At 59.2% G+C, this 16,409-nt stretch overlaps 1 protein-coding gene across 1 annotated transcript; it reads left to right on the plus strand.

Annotated features, from left to right (window-relative positions):
• Positions 1-4,139: 4,139 nt before the first annotated feature.
• LOC128936143 (ammonium transporter Rh type B-like) lies at positions 4,140-13,823 on the plus strand. Its single transcript, XM_054274888.1, has 7 exons — positions 4,140-4,506; positions 6,789-6,840; positions 8,492-8,619; positions 8,927-9,090; positions 9,459-9,592; positions 12,425-13,490; positions 13,530-13,823. The coding sequence occupies exons 1-7, from the start codon at positions 4,140-4,142 to the stop codon at positions 13,821-13,823; spliced, it is 2,205 nt and encodes a 734-aa protein (XP_054130863.1).
• Positions 13,824-16,409: the final 2,586 nt, after the last annotated feature.

The following is a 16,409-nucleotide window of genomic DNA, read 5'->3' on the forward strand; positions in this document are numbered from 1 at the left end:
TGCTTCCAGCAGCAGGAATTCTCTGCAGGCAGGGGAGGGCAGCTGCCTGCAGGGAACAGGAGCTGGGATGTCATAAATATTACAGGTTTTGCAAAAGAAAAGAAAAGAAGCCAGCAAGGAGTCCTTAATGTGCCCTGGGAAATCTGTGCAGCCTGAAACGCTTCAGCACTTTTATTGCTGTGAAGTTCATCCTCTGCATCCCTTGTGGAGCTTGGTTGTCTCCCCCTAGCTCACAACATTGCCCCCACCAGCCCTCACATCCCTTCCCCTGCCTTAGGGCCACCACAGGCGCCTGGACCCTCAGTCCCCTGCCCCACACCAACATCTGCTCACCTAGCACCATGCTGAGGCCCTGTGAGGAGGACAGGTCCCTGTGAAGGAGGCAGGTTTGGGCCTCATTGTGTGAGCCATGAGGGGCTTTGGGGGCTTCTTTTCCTCACTGCCTCTGAGCTGACTGAGCCCCACAATATCTGTCAGAACCACTTTGTGCTTCCCTTCTGAGGTGATTCAGCAATGCTGTGAGGTACCAGGAGGCCAAAGGGTCATGGAAAGGTTGGGAGTGTTCTCCAGAAGTCACCTAGTCCAATCCAATCGAGCACAGCACAACCCAGACAGCATGACCCAACCCATCCCACCCAATCCACCTAATGCAACACAGCCAAACCCAACCCAGCCCAGCACAACCCAGCATAACCCAACCCAGTCAACCCAACCCCAAAGAACCCAACCCAACCCAAACCAACCCAACCAAACTAACCCATTCTAACCAATCTCAATCCAAGGTAACCTATCCCAAGGAGCCAATCAATCTATCCCAACACAACCCAACACAACCCAACTGAGCCTGCCTAACCCATCACAACCCAACTGAGCCTGCCTAACCCAACACAACCCAACTGAGCCTACCTAACCCAACATGACCCAACCAGCCTAACTCAACTTCCTACGCAAGTTCTAAGACAAGTCTCCCCATCGTCTCCCGCTCAGCTGAGCTCAACCCTTCCAGGATATCGCAGCGGTTTTGGTGGGAGCCTCTCCCTCCTCCTGTGCTCGGCAGCCCAGGGAGGTTGATCCCTTCAGGGAACTGAATCACATCCCCCCCACCATCGTGGGAGCGTCACAGAGCGTCTGAAGCTCGTCAGGAGAGTCAGGCCGGGCCGCGCGGGGCCGTTCTGGGAAGCCATCCAGCCATCCGCTGGAGAGAGGAGTCTGCCTAAAAATGCCTCTGCTGGCTCCTCTCCACGCTCCGACCGTCCCATATGGAACAAATGTACATTTTCCATCAATTGTTTGTATTTTGCATTTAAAGAAAGAAGGGGGAGGGAAAGAAAAGCCAGCAAGCGAGCGGGCTATACATATACGCAAAGCGTCGGTGACAGCAGATAGGCCCCATCGCGGAGAGGGAGAAACACTGGCCGGCGTTCAAGAGACTCAAAAGTATGGTATGAAACAATAAATTTTAAGTGTGTTTTGACATATTTGGTGGTCTCTGCCTCATGCTTAATGAGCATTGGTCCACGTTGCGGGGGAACTGCACAGCTCGGGTGGTTGGCAGGCTGTGCCGGGCGGGGGGTCGGTGGCCAGCGAGGCCGGAGGCAGGCGTTGAGGAGGTCCTGGCATGTGTGTCCCAAGGGAATGGGGCACGGAGATGTGACACTATGGCATGCTCAGAGGAAGGGATGCTGTGGGTAGAGCAGTGCCTCGGGGACAAGCAGTGATGCCAGCTTGCAGGAAGAAGCATCAAGAGGTAGAATTGTGTTAAATTTGGTCAGGAGGGGGCACACAACATGGTGGAGATGTCCCAGAGCAGCATCCTCACCTCTGCATGGCTTGGGCAACCTGTGCTCTCATCTCCAGGCTGGGTCCCAGCCAGGCAGAACTGCTTTGCCTGCAGGAAGGGCTCCCACATCCCATCACCACAGCAGAAAGCCCGAAGGGATGGGCAGAGCGGGAGGACAAGGGAGCGCAGCTCTCCCGCATCCCGCACCTCTGTGCCAGGCTGCCCGGCTCCCCCCGTCTGGCAGGGCTTGATCAGAAAGATGGACATGAAAGTGGAGCTTGGCTCTGGTTTCTCTCTCATTCAGAACATTCAAAAACTATTAACTGTGGTGGGGGTAAGCAGGCAGCTGGTTTTAATATCGTGCTCTTCCAATTGTGTTGGGGTTTTTTTTTTCCCTTGCTTTTCGCGAGCACTTTAAGTGACATGGTTACATGTATTTGATTAAAAAGCTGTAATTCAACGAGTGCATTTTCTTGTACTGTACAAAACGGCTTAAAGACACAGGATTTATTTACGGTGGTCTCCCAGTTTTCCAGCTCTGCCAAAAGACAAGATGACAGTGAATTCACAGGAGGGAGAACAGATAGCAGCAGAGGGGGACATGCAATGTCTCCTGGCTTTCCCACTGTGGGGAACACGACTGGGTCATTTCCTCTGCTGTAAGGTCAGCCCACTGCCACCAGCCTGGTCCTTGGGGCCATCCACTGGTCCCAAAAGCACAAGTTTCTTTTGGTGTCCCCAGGACTGGGTCTCAGCTTACAGGAGCTGGCAAAGGGGACAACTAGGAGGGGACAGCTAGGTTTGTCCAAACTGGCCCCTATGCTGCCTGCAGCAAGATGCTGCAGGACACAACTGGAGGCAAGAGGGAGAGATTTTTTCCAACCATGCCCATCCCCTGCCCGTGCAGAGATGCTGCCAGCACTGGGGAGCTCGTCCCAATCCAGCAGCTCTGTTTCCTAAGGAGGAAAAAGCTTTTATGAGATCCCAGCAAGGAGCCATGGCCTGATGCTGCCGAGAGCCCTGGATCATCTCCCATTAACCCCAACATGTCCCATGGCACAGCCACAGACTGCAGCCATGCTCACCCACACCTTTTTGGCTTCTCTGCTTCCAAAGTGATGAATTTCAACCCAAAAAGGCAGACATGGAGATGAATAAAGAGTATAGGGCTGCTCTGCAATGCCTCAAGCACCAAAATTACCCTATCCCGTCAGTCCACTGGCCACCATGGGCTGTGGCACAGTCCCTGCACTTCATCACATCCCTGGGCTTTTTGCATTCCTCTGGCCTGGAAAGGAGGCGTGTGCCTGTGCGTGTGCGCGCAATGCTGACCCCACAAACCCACTCCACCCAGCACAGCTTCACCTTTCTCACCCAGATGCATAATAAAAAATATGTAACAAAAATAAATCCAGAAATGCTTGCACCTCACCTGCCTCAAAGTCCCTGATGTGCAGCCCCGGGGACATGGACACCGACCCCGGCATCACTCAGGACCACCCTGGGAAATCCCAGCTCCCCCACCCCTGCCTGGGGGGCCGGAGCCTGCCTGGCTGCTGGCCATGCCGAGCCGAGCCGTGTCTCTGCCTCAGCTCGCTCATGCCCAGGGATCACCTGCAGTTCAGTTGATTTATGAACGGAGAATTTTTCGAGCTCTGTTTCCTTTTCATTGTTGTTTCAGTTGCTGCGCTCGCTTCCGCCTGCCTTTGAATAACTCCTGCCATGCTGTGAGCGGTGAGAAAGGCACTGAGTAAACACTCACACTCAGCCCAGGAGCAGGGGCAGGAGCCCCAAAAACAGGGGGACACAGGGCTGCCCACTGGCTGGTCCTACCTGCAGAGGAGGTTGCTGAGCTCTGAATGGGCAGAGCCCCGAGATGGATCTCTCTTGGCACAAATCTGCTGTTTGGGATGGGGTAGCCACATCCTGACCTCCTGCCCCATGACACAGCTCCTGGGAAGTGGCAGTCCCGTGGGGATGCTGCTCTCCACGCTGTGGCTGCGGAGGAGAGGGGTGTGGCGGGTGGTTTGACTGCAGGGACCCTAAAATGTGATTTTCAGAGGGGCTATTCATTGCCCCGTAGAGAGCAGGGTCCCCCCACCCAGGGCTGTGCTCCACCCGGCTTCATTCCTGTCCTCATGCCCAGCTGCAGCAGGGGCTCCCACTGCTGTACAGAGACGATGTTCTCTCGGGAGTTTGGTTGATTTACAGCAAAGCCCTTGGAAAAAAAAAAAAAAAAAAAAAAAAAAAAAAATCAGGAAAGGGAAGAAACCCCATCCGCAATCTCAGCTCAGCCCAGGACCCACATCCCCGCTGCAGCCACCTGCCATCCGCCACGGAGGAGCCCCCATCCCGGGCGATGGGCAGCTGCCCGTCCGACCTGCGCCCATTGTCCTGCCCTTCCTCCCCGCGCCCCTCGCCCCCCGCCGCCGCCCCGGGGCCGGGGGGGAAAACAGGAAGCGCTCCCCAGCACGGTGCTGCGGAAATGAGACAAGCGGGCTGGAGCGGCGGCGAGGACGGCGGGAGGAAGCGGACGGGATATTTGGAACCGACGGCGAATTCTTGGGCTTATCTCTGCGCCGCAGAGGCCCAGGAGTCCTTACAAAACAGCGCCCAGCTGGAGCGAGGCCCGCGGCCGGGGACGCGTCCTCGTCCCCAGCGCCACCGCTGGTGCCCGGCGGGGCGGCGGGATGCTGGTGGCAGGGAGGGGACACGCAGCCAGGGTGGTGGGTGGCACCTGCGTCCCAGCAGGGCTCACAGAAGGGACCTGAGGCCCTGCTGCAGTGTGGGGATGGGCAGCGCCCGGGCTGAGCGGTGCCCAGGTCGGATGTCCCATCCTTCCGCAGGAATCTGGGGGTGAGGACGCTCCCCAGCATCCCTAAAGCCTGTCTAAAAATCCGGCTGTTTTATGAGCCCCCAGGCAGGAGCTCCCTTTTCCCATGGGAAACCATTCCCTGTCCTGCCCACAGCCTGCACTGGGGCGCTTTCAGCCCATCACCTTCCCTTCCACACCCGCAGAACCAGCGGCGGGGCTGGGATGTGGATGCTGCTGCCCTGCCTGCCCTGCCTTCCCTGCCCACGAAGGGTTACAGCCAGCCCGGATTGCTCCGATTTCACCCTTCCATCTGCTGCTGGCCTTTTTGGTGGGTTTGAATTATTTTTCATAACAATGCTGTGATACTTTATATTCGGCACACCCCAGCTGGGGAATAGAAAGCGGGTCCGGGCTGGGAGCACCCGACCCGAAGGCAAAGGTCTCTGCAGCGCTTCCTAAAAGCTGGAAGCTGCCCGCTGGGAGAGGGGCCGGGGTGGTGCCACCATCCCGGGGAGCTGGGGCTGCTGCCAGCACCCAGGGCTCCCCACTTGGGCTTTGGTGGGGTCAGTCCTTCGTTTTATTAATTGGTGGTGAAAATTGAACAGGAGCCCGGCAGCGGGCAGGGAAGGCGGAGGGAGCACCCCAGAGTGAGCGGCTGGAGGTGGGTGTCACCCTCCTGGAGTGTCCCAAACGTGGTGGGGACCCCGGCCGAGGGCACCCAGCGCCTCCCACTGCAAGAAGGCGCCTCTGGAGCCGGAGAGCGCTGGCGGAGGGCGATGCCTGCGGCCGGGACCCGCCGAGCAGCGCTGCCGAGGCCAGGGCAGCCAAATGTGGGGCTGGAGGGGGAGCAGGGTGTGACGGGTCACCCTGGCAGGGGCTGAGACTCCTCCTCTGCGGGGAGGAGGACAAAGGATGGAAGCGGCTGCCCCGTTGCAACACATCCCCGGCGAGCACAATGGAAATGCCATCCTCCGTTCTTGTGAAACAGGAACCTCATATGATCTCGCTGAAGGCTTGGGGACACTCTTGTAGGTCTGAGCGTGACGCTCCCAGGCCCATTTCTCTGCCCGCAGGGGGACAGGGAGAGTGGGGAGTCCCCCAGAGCATCCCTGCCCTGGTGAGGACCCAACTGCCACCGCTGTCCCCTGTGGCACGCTGGAGCCGCTGGCAGGAGGAAGGTGATGCCCTGCCACTCACCCTGGGGCCAAAACACGCCCAGGTTCCCCTCCAGCCCCACCAAAACACCATCCTATGGTTCCCCCACAGCCCTGCTGGGCATCCCCCTCCCGCCCTCCTCGAGGACTCCTAAATAAACTTCATTCTCTCTTTATGTTCTTGACCCCAGATTTAATTAGACCCCCGTTTCCTGCCTATATGAAAAATCACTTCCCCGAGCAGGTGGCTGCGGTACCGCGGGGGCTGTTGTTGTTTTCTTCGGGGCGGAGGGGGGGGGGGGGGGGGGGGGAAGGTGGTAAATGGGGGGAAGAGTTTGTTGTTTATTTTTATATTTACAAAGCGCAGCTTTTTCCTGGTGCCGGGCATCGGAAGAGTGGCAGGATGTGACCTTCATCCATCTCCTCCTCGCTCGCACAATGCGGCCCCGAGCTCAGCCGGCTCTGTCCCCCCCGGGCGGGCTGCGGGCACCTCCCGCGCCGCCCCGCCGGCACCGGCACCGCTGCCCCCAGCTGGGCCCCGCCGCTCACACCGCGAGAAAAAGGAAAATAGAAAAAAAAAAAAAGAAAAAAAAAAAAAAACGAAAGAAATATAATAGCAAGGTTGCCGGTTTCCTCTCTGCAAAACAAGCTGGAGCTGAGCGGGACAGCAGCGTGGGAAGGAGGGAGAGAGGGGTCCCCTGGAGCCCCTGGGGAGCCTCCCCCCTGTCGGGGAGTGGCCTGGGCACGCTGCCGCCTCCTTCACTCCGTGTGTGGGGCAGAGCAGCCTTTTTCCACCAGGCCTGGGCAAATGAGCCCCGTTCTCCCGTGCAGGGGTCAAACACACCTTGGGCCCCTCCAGATGCGGTCCTGGCATAACCCGGGGCGGAAGGCAAGGAGGGAATGCAGAAAACATCTGCTTCCCTCACCGTGACACCGTGGGGAGCACCCAGCAGGCAAGAGCCCACCCAGACCCCGGCAGAGACCGCGGAACGGGCGCTGCTCTCTGTCCCCATCCCCCGGAGCATCCCGATCCCTGCAGGCTCCTACATCTGCCGGGATCGCTGCGGGGCTGATCGGCAGAGCCAGCTCAGGTGTGGGGCTGGCACTGCCCGGCCCCCCTGTGCCTGGGGCCCGATGGATGGAGACACAACGGAGCGAGCTCTCCTTGTTTTCCTTCTTCCCAGGAAGCACCACGATCCCACAGCCCCCCCCGGTGTGGGGAGGGACACACTCTGGGCCGTTTGTGCAGAGCAGAGCCTGAGGTGACAAAGCTGCAGGGACAAACCTCTGATGTGACCCCAAACCGGTGCTGGCACCCACCGTGGTACTTGCTGATGGCAAAGGAATTGGTGCAGGATTTTACAGGGACAAGGGGTCTGTCACCCCACACCTTCCCCAGAGGGTTCCTCAGAGCTGCCCAAGAGCCCAGGGCAGCTCTGTGCCAGCTCTGAACAGGGCTGGCACAGCCAATGTGACCCCCAAATACCCTCAAGCACCAGGGTGGCAAAGCTGGACACTGCCAGCTGGCACAGGGCTGGTGTGTGCCAACCCCCTGGTCACAGCCTGGATCCTGGAGCAGGGGTGGTGCTGCAGCATGGCATGGCACAGCATGGAATGGCATAGCATGGAATGGTGTGGCACAGCTTGGTATGGCACAGCATGGGATGGAACAGCATGGAATGGTGTGGCACAGCTTGGTATGGCACGACACAGCACAGTATGGAGTGGTGTAGCATGGCAAGCATGGCATAGGGTAGCACAGTACAGTGTGGCACAGCATGGCACAGCATGGCAAGCATGGCACAGGGTAGCACAGTACAGTGTGGCACAGCATGGCACAGCATGGCAAGCATGGCACAGCATGGCACATCACCAGGGCTGCCCTCGCTCTCACAGAAACGCCCCCCAGAGACACCAGCACCTCAGTCTGACCCTGGCCAAGCACCCAGCACCAGAGAGGGGGGCTCATTAATTTCTCCCTAATTCCCCAGCACCCCCATCCCATGAGTTGGTCAGTGCCCACCCTGCCCAGGAAGGAGCAGGTGCAGCCCCAGTGGGGTACAGCACCCACCAGCCCAGAACAGAGCACCCCAAAACCCACTGGGCCCCCCCAGCACCCAGGGACCCCCCAGGTGTGCTAGGCAGGAGGTGCCCACCTGGGCACAGGGCTGGGTGTGCTCACACCAGCCCTGGCCAGCACGCTTGGTTATCCTCACATTTGGCATCAGCTGCTTCCATTGGGCTCCATAGGGGAGGGACAGAGAAAAGGAAAACTCAGCTCAGGGCGATTTAATAAGTTCAGTGTTACGAGCTGGGGAAAAGCTGTGGAACACACAAGTGGTAACGCAGGATTAATCTTTCCTTTAGTCTTGGGAATTATGTTTTCATTAATCCTAATTTTTCCAGATGTTTCACTCCTTATACCATGTTCTTCAAAGCCTCTGTGGCTGCAAATTCTAATGAAGGCATGAGAACATTTTAAAGAGAAAGATTCAAAGCTTAAATTGCTTCCTTTTTTTTTTTTTTTTTTTTACTTGAGTTTTTCTTTTTTTTTTTTCTTTTATTTCTTTTTCCCCCTCCCTCTTTTCCCCCCGGTTGGGCTGTCGGGGAGTGCATGCGTGTGCGGTCCCAGCGCCTCCACATGTTGTGTTACACAATGTGCTAACAAGATGGAGAAGGCCACTCGGTCCGCGTGATGCCGGGGTGACGTCTGTGGGGCTTTGTGTCCCCCCCACCCGGCAGGACCCGGCTGCGAGGGGCTGGCGAGGAGGGGGCTGGCCCCCTGCCCGCCCCTGTGACAGCGGCACCGGGGTCACAGCTGGCCCGGAGCTCCCAAAGCATTCCCGGTGATCGCTGCCGGCAGAAGGAGGGTGGGTGCTGTAGGAGCCACGGAGGGGATGGAACAGAGCCGGAGCTGCGCAGGTAGCCCAGCTTTGTGACAGGATCTATATGGAACAGGGAATTTTGGGGTGCTCCAGGCTGGAGGGAGCTGGGGTTAAAGAGTGATGCCCAGGTCAGGGGTGTTGTCAGCAGTTTCTTCCCATCCCTGCAGGGATGAGTTTGGAGCTGGCACCTGGGTGCCAGCGCATCACTGCTGTGTGATGGGAGCCCCTCCGCTGGCACTGCAGCATTCCCAAGCCTTGCTCCCCTTCAGGCTTCTCTGTGCATCCATCCCAGCCCGGCACAGGGGCAGGATCCGGCTGCCACCGCCCGGTGTCCCCTCCTGGCCGGGAGGGAGCCCTCGTCTGACGCAGGAGGTCAGGCAGGACGATCGTAACAACCCTGCCGGGCTCCAGCACCCGGGATTCAGATCCATGGACTTATATGGCCTGCAGAACGCGGTGGGAGCATGACCAACGTCTGGAAATCCAGATATGACTAGATCCCTTCATTAGTAATTTCTTGTACATGACTTTCTAGACCATGGGGATTTGTTAAATTTGCAGGAGTGTTTCTCACAGTGCCATGGACTGGCTGCTGCCAGCATATATTGGCTCGGATCTGTCAGATCCTGTTGCCTTATATGACCCTCGGTTAATTCAGCTTTTCTTTGTATCCAGCCCTCAGCGGGGAACTCCTCCAGCAGTCCCAGCGTGCATCCTGCTAAAATGGTTCCCCAGCCCTCCTGCCATAAAACAAGTGCCCCCCCCCAGTGAAAGGGGGATGTGGGGGGTGGAATTCAATGCTCCCCTCCCTCCCTGCTGCCCAGGCCCTCGCCAGATGCTTCCTCCATCCCTCGTCCTTCGATGCCAAGAGAAAACTTGGTGTGCCTGAGAATGTTACTGGAGGGATTGGACCTTCTCCCCACAGGGGCCGTGGCATCCCAGCGGTGCACCCTGCACTGTGGGGTTAATCATTCGCTGCCCTCGGGAGTGCTCCAGGGCTTGGGGGGGACTTTCACCTTCCCAGCGACCTCTTGGAATTCTGACCTTCTTTTATGGGTGCCATAAAGGTTATTTTTTAATCTGCAACCTAGCAGGGTTTCCCCCTTCTCAGCTGTGGGGTCTTTGGTCCGGAGAGTACTCGGGCATCACTGCTTTTTGTGCCTCATCTGGTTTGGGAGGTGGAAAGGCTCACAGGATGGCCTTTTCCCAAGGGAAGGGGATTGTGGCACAGCTCATCAAAGGAATGTGGTGTTGGTTGGCCCTGTGGATGTGGTAGAGCTGAGGGTGCTGCTGGTAGGGATGTGAGGGGCTGTGGGTCACAGTGGATCCCAGAAGCCCAGACATACATCCCAAATGCCCAGGTGCTGCCAGAGCAAGATTTCCAAGTGGAAAAAGATTGTGTGTCCAAGGACATGCTGCAGACCCTGCTATTCCCCAAGCACCCTCTCCCCAAGCACTGAGTCCCTTCACAGGAGCTTCCCCTGTGTCCCCAGCATCTCCTGACCTGGCAGAGTCCAGGGAGGGACCCCAACCTCCTGGTGCCCTGTGCCTCTGTCCTTGCCAGAGATCATGGCCAGATCCAGGAGAGCATTTACATCCCAAACTTCCCAATGTGCTCTTTGTCCTCTCCTGCAGATCTGGCAGTGCTGGGATGCTCCAGAAGGATGCATCCCTCTGGCATCTTCCTCCTCCTCCTTGCAGGAGGCACTGAGCCATAACCTTGGAGTCTTTCAAGCACTGTGTTTCATAAAAGACCTGATCAAAGCTTTTCCTTTTAGCATTTGATTTAACCACACCTTAAAAAAGCTGCATACCAAAGCAGGAAGAGGAAGGCTGAGATGCTGTGGGGAGCAGGAGAGGAGCAAGAGGGCAGCATCCATCTCTAGCCACTCTGAGAGAGCCCAACCCTTGCTGAGCCAGAGCCAAAATGCTTCCTCAGCTCTGTGAGAGCAGCCCAGCTCCTCCATCACAGGAGCACAACCTGCTCCAAGCATCTCCCTGGGCTTGTATCTCACCCACAGTGAACCAAAGAAGTTTCACTGTACCAGGCAGGCTCCTCGAGAATCTCCTTGATGGGCTGGTGTGATGTGTAAAGGGACACAGGTGAGGCGTTGGGGGCTGAAATCCCCTTTGTTTGACTTTTGTATACCAGCAACCAGGGCTGGCTTTGCCTGCACCCTTTGTCCTTCATGCCCTGACTGGTGGAGCTGGCAGCTGGCAGCAGCCATGGGAGCTGGGTCGGGCTGTGCCCCTGTGCAGGCAGAGGCAGGAGCAATGGGAGCATCCTGCCTACTCATCCCATCCCATCCCATCCCATCCCTTCCCATCCCTTCCCATCCCTTCCCATCCCATCCCATCCCATCCCATCCCATCCCTTCCCATCCCATCCCATCCCATCCCATCCCATCCCATCCCATCCCATCCCTTCCCATCCCTTCCCATCCCATCCCATCCCATCCCTTCCCATCCCATCCCATCCCATCCCATCCCATCCCATCCCATCCCATCCCAGCCACCTCAGGGACAGCAAAGATCCGAATGGCACCACGAAGACCCCAGCCCCACATTTCCTTGGGTGAGGGATCCCCATGGAAGCATCCTCTGCCATCAGCACTACCAGCCATGCAGCAGGGATGTGTTAGGGGCAGACAAAGCATCCCAACTCCCATCCCAAAACCCCCAGAGCTCCCACCACCCCTCTTTGCTGTTGGCCGTGGCTTAGGCACAACACAGCCCCATCTCACCCGTCAAAGGCACTGCCTTCAAAGCACCACCTCCTCCTCTCTGTTGCCCCCATTTCCAGCATCTTTGGGTTGAAAAATGGCCGGGGAGAGTTTGGCAGAGGAGCCTTGTGCAGATTATTCAACAATTGTTTCCCATTTTGCGCCCTCGCCTGCCTCATCCTCCAGTAACAATGACGAAGAGCGGCGCGGAGCCAGCGCCCGCGGCAGGGGTGTTGAGATCAGGGACAGCACAAAAATATCTCCTCTCTGGAACAAATATTTACCAACCCTTCTGCCTTTTGTTCTTGTGGTTCTCATATATTTTTTTTTTAATTTCTTTTTTTCCAGACATTCACTGGCAAAATGTCACACTAAGCAGCAACCCAGAAACTTCGGGGTAGCTGCTTGGCTGCTCTGGGCTTTGTTTTTCTCGCGCACTAATTGTTAATGAATATCCAGCCATTGAAGCCAATGCAAACCTGTGAGAAAACGATCTTTTCAGCCCTGGCTTTGGGACGTTATGGGGCTTTGCAAAATCCAAGTGGTGGATAAGGAAAATGTGCATCATCCTGCAGAATGAGGTGCAGGAGCCAACCTGGAGTGGAACGTGGCACAGCCAGAGCGGGAGCTGGCATTGTCTGAGCTGCCAGCATCACTCCAGGGCTGCAGCAGGGAGGTCCCCATTCCTGGATGGGGATAAGTTCAATGGGGGTGAGTGCCATGGTACCCCCATCCCTGGCCAGCTCCTCACCAAACTCCTTCTCCCTCATCTGCACCACCACAGGTTTTTCTTTTTTCCCTTCAAAATCATAACGCCCCTCATGTCCACTTTTATGGCGGCCAAACAAGAACATGTGGTTATTTTATGGGTGTTGTGTTTAAAGAAGGGAGGGGTAGAAACCTCCTCTTCTGGAACATAAACTCAGATCTTTGGTTAATAATTAACCATGGCCATAAAACCCTCGATGTAGGAGCAAGTGGAGCTCACCCCAGAAGCGCTGCTGGGCTGTCACCTCACCCCAGTACCCTGCTGACCACGCTCCACCATCCCCTCCTGTCCACTCCAGGATGGCTGTGCCACCCTCCACCTATCCCCGTCGCCTCCTGCCCCTCTTCCTGGGGCTGTTCCAGGGCGCCCTGCTCCTCTTCTTCGCCCTCTTCGTCACCTATGATGAGCCCTCGGCGCAGGCGGAGGATACCAGCTTGGTGGCCAACCAGGTCTACAGCACCTTCCCCTTCTTCCAGGACATCCAGGTGATGCTGGTGGTGGGGCTGGGACTCCTGCTGACCTTCCTGCCCCGCTATGGGTTCAGTGCCCTCACCCACAATTTCCTCCTGCTCAACTTCTCCATGCAGTGGGCGCTGGTGCTGCAGGGCCTGCTGCACCACTTCCACCACGGCCAGATCCACCTGGACCTGCACAAACTCCTCCTGTCTGTGTTCGCTGCTGTGACAGTGCTCATCTCCGTGGGGGCCATCCTGGGGAGGGCCAGCCCCTGCCAGCTGCTTGTCATGGCCACCTGTGAGATCCCCCTGTACCTGGCCTGTGAGTGGGTCATTGTCACCTGCCTGGGCGTTCAGGATGTGGGTGGCACCATCACCATCCACGTCTTCTCCTGCTATTTCGGCCTTGGCGTGTCCAAGGCTCTGTTCAGGGCAACACAGCAGTCACTGCACCCCAAGGAGACCCCAACAACCAGCTCTGACCTCATGTCCCTGGTGGGAACGCTCATCCTCTGGGTTTTCTGGCCCAGCTTCGTGGCTGTCCTCTGCCAGCCAGGCGATGCCCAGCACCGTGCCATCCTAAACACCCTCCTGGCCATGAGTGCCAGTGCCATAACCACCGTGGTGGCCTCCAGCCTGCTGGACAGGGACGGCAAGCTCAGCCCCGGCCACCTGCAGAACGGCAGCCTGGCGGGCGGGGTGGCCATCGGCGTGCTGGCCGACATGGCCGCGCCCCCCGCGGCCGCCCTGGCCCTGGGCAGCCTCTCGGCCGTGCTGTGCGTCCTCGGCTTCAGGTTCCTCACCCCGCTCCTGGCGAGGAAACTCACGCTCCACGACCAGTGCGGCATCCACAACCTGCACGGCTTGCCCGGCATCCTCGGCGCCGCAGCCAGCGTCGTGGCCGTGCTGGTGGCACCCAAGGACACCGCCGGGTCCCATCCCTCTCAGCTGTCCCCCGCTGGGGGCAATGCCAGCGAGGCGGTGCTGGAGGGGCAGTGGCGGTCCCGGGGGGCGGGCGGGCAGGCGCTGTGCCAGGCGGCAGGGCTGGCGGTGGCCGTGGCTGCCTCGCTGCTGGCCGGGCTGCTCGCCGGGAGCGCCCTCCGGCTGCCCTGCCTGGCCCGGCCGCCCCAGCGCCTCTGCTTCGAGGATTCGCTGTATTTTAAGATCCACGATCAGGCTGAGAGCCCGGGGCCAGACTGCAGCGCTGAGGAAGGAGCCCTGGCTCTGAAGGAGCAGGTTTAGTGGTGTGCATGCAGCAGCAGGGAGGGCCAGAGAATGTTACCGGCAGGATCTATCTCCTGCCTGCTCTCACTCCTGCCCCATGCCTGGAGCCAGCTGTGGAGGATGCCGGCACAGCTGGGTTAGCACCGTAGCACAGATCGCCTCTCTGTCCTCCTACCCTGCAGCTGCAATCCCCCTCCCGTGTCCCAGTGGCTCCCAGCGTCCATTCACTCCCAGCAGCAGCAAGAGAAGCGACCTGCTCAGGATTGTCTCTCCCAGGATGGTCAATAGGCCCCAAGGAGCCCAGACAGCCACTCTCCAGGGCACTGGCCTCGGCTGCTTCGCTCCCAGCGAGCGGCATCACCCTCAGTGCCCACCCCGACCCTCAGCTCCAGATTCCCCTGCCCACGACGGGCAGCACCTGGAGGAGGCTGCCAGGCCAGGCCACAGCTACAGGAAAGGAACTCAGCGTCCACTGCCCGGAACGTGAAACTGCAGCAGGGAGATGGCCCCAAGCAAAGGACTTTACAGGGATCTGATAACCTGAGCTGGGCAATTCACTCTCCAGGAGAGTTTGCAAAGGGAAGCGCCAACCCTTTTTACCACTGGTGCAGCAATGAGGATGCGGCCCAAGCACGGCGAGGAGCCTTGGCGAGAGAGCCAGGATGCAGGAGGCCCCCGCAGCCCGCAGCACCCTCATCCCACCCCGAAGCCGGAGCTGGGAAAGCTGCGCCAGCATCCCAGGAAGAGCAGCGGCCCCATCCCATCCCAGCACGGGCAGCGAGCCGCTTCCACCCTGCGGAGGACAAAGGCTGCGGTCCATGGCTGGCATACGGCAAGCTGGGAGCGCGGGGCCGCATCCTGCCCGGGGAGCGAGGGCTGTGATTCACATCCCCCCGCCGTGAATCACCGCTGCCCCTGCGCCCCCTCCGAGCCCTGCCGAGACAATGCGGGCCGTGCTCCCGAGGGGGTCGAGGCCACCGAGCCCCCAGTGCTGGGGCAGGACTGGGGGGTTGCCGGCGAGGTTGGGGGTCCCCAACCCCGGGCGGGTGGGAGAGGGGCTGGATCCCTTCCACCCGGTGCAGCCCCAGGCGGAGCCAACACCAGGAGGGAGAGAGGCTGGGGAATTCGCCCTCCAATAATCACAAACAGGCTTGAGGGGCCGGGCGTGTTTGGTTAATTGTTAGAATAAAATATTGCCGAGCTCTGACAAAGAAATCCTGCCCCGCAGCCCGGCGCGGCCGAACAATGGGCCCCGGCGCAGGGCGCTGCGGGCTGAGCGCTGGGGCCAGGGGCCTTGGGGGCGGGAGGCAGCTCCGCTCCCCCTTCCCCAAACGAGCCCCAGAAGCCCCTCATCCTCTTGGCAGCTCGGTGTGGATGTGCCCCATGGCAGTGGAGCCATCGGAGTGGAGACCGGCCCTGCCCATCAACGCCTGGATCCCTCTGGGTGCTGAGAGCCGCCGGGGCCGGGGAGCCGCGATCCCATCGGGGCCGGATCGGCAGCACCAGCCGCTGTCAGAGCCCTCCCGGGAGAGCCCCGCAGCCCAGACCCGTGAGAGCCCTCCCGGGAGAGCCTGGCAGCCCAGGCCTGTGAGAGCCCGACAGCCCAGACCCGTGGCTGCCCCACATCGGGGCCTGCCGGGTCCCATGGCAGCTCCAGCACCGGGAGAGGAATGCAGGGACAGCGGCACCGGGGCTCAGACACCCTGTGGGGAAGGTGGAGGGCAGCCACATGCACATGAGCTTATACACCTGTAATCACACACACGTGTGTGCACAGCCCTGCACTCACAACAGCCCAGGTGTGTGCCCAGACACACATGCACTCACACACGTGTACACACACATATACACACAGCATGTGTACACACACGTACACACACATCTGTGCACACACATCACCTGCACGTGATGCACGGACACACATGCGCATACACATATGTGCACACACATGCGTACACACACATGCACACACACACACACATGCACACATGTGCATGTGATGCACACACACATGCACACCCACATCTGTACACACACACATGTACACACCTACATGTGATGCACGCACACACATGCACACACACACATGTGTACACACATCCAGCACCCACTCACACCCACACGCAGGCACAGCCCCGAGGCTGTGAGCCTCTCTTGCTGTCGGGGACAGCGGAGCAGCCGCTTTCCAGCATCTCCCGGCCCTTCCCGGCGAGGATGAGGCCGCAGCTCCCGCCGAGCAGCCCGCGGCAGCCGGCGGGGGAGCGAGCAGCGAGGGGAGCACACCCGGAGCCGGGCCGGGCACACCCCGCCTCCCGGCTGGCATGTCCTGGCACGGGCACCCCGGCACGCCGCGGCACAATCTGGTCGGCAGATGCTCCAAAAACCAGCAAGAGGCCCAAGAAGTGATGGGGGGGTGGGGGTCAGCGCTTTCCCACTGCCCACAAGGGCTCAGGCACCCGGCGACCCACGGCCAGGACCCACCTGGGTCATGGCACGGCTCCATCAGCCTGGCCTTCCCTCCTCCCTGAGACCCACTGTGCTGTTCTGCCTCTGGGTGTGCTGCCCAGAGCTCCCGGCTCCTCCAAACCAGCCTCTCTCCAAAGG

Source organism: Melozone crissalis, unplaced genomic scaffold (assembly GCF_028551555.1).
Source record: "Melozone crissalis strain CALT ecotype California unplaced genomic scaffold, PUWL_Pcris_2 ptg000017l_1, whole genome shotgun sequence".
In the NCBI taxonomy this organism is placed as follows: domain Eukaryota; kingdom Metazoa; phylum Chordata; class Aves; order Passeriformes; family Passerellidae; genus Melozone; species Melozone crissalis.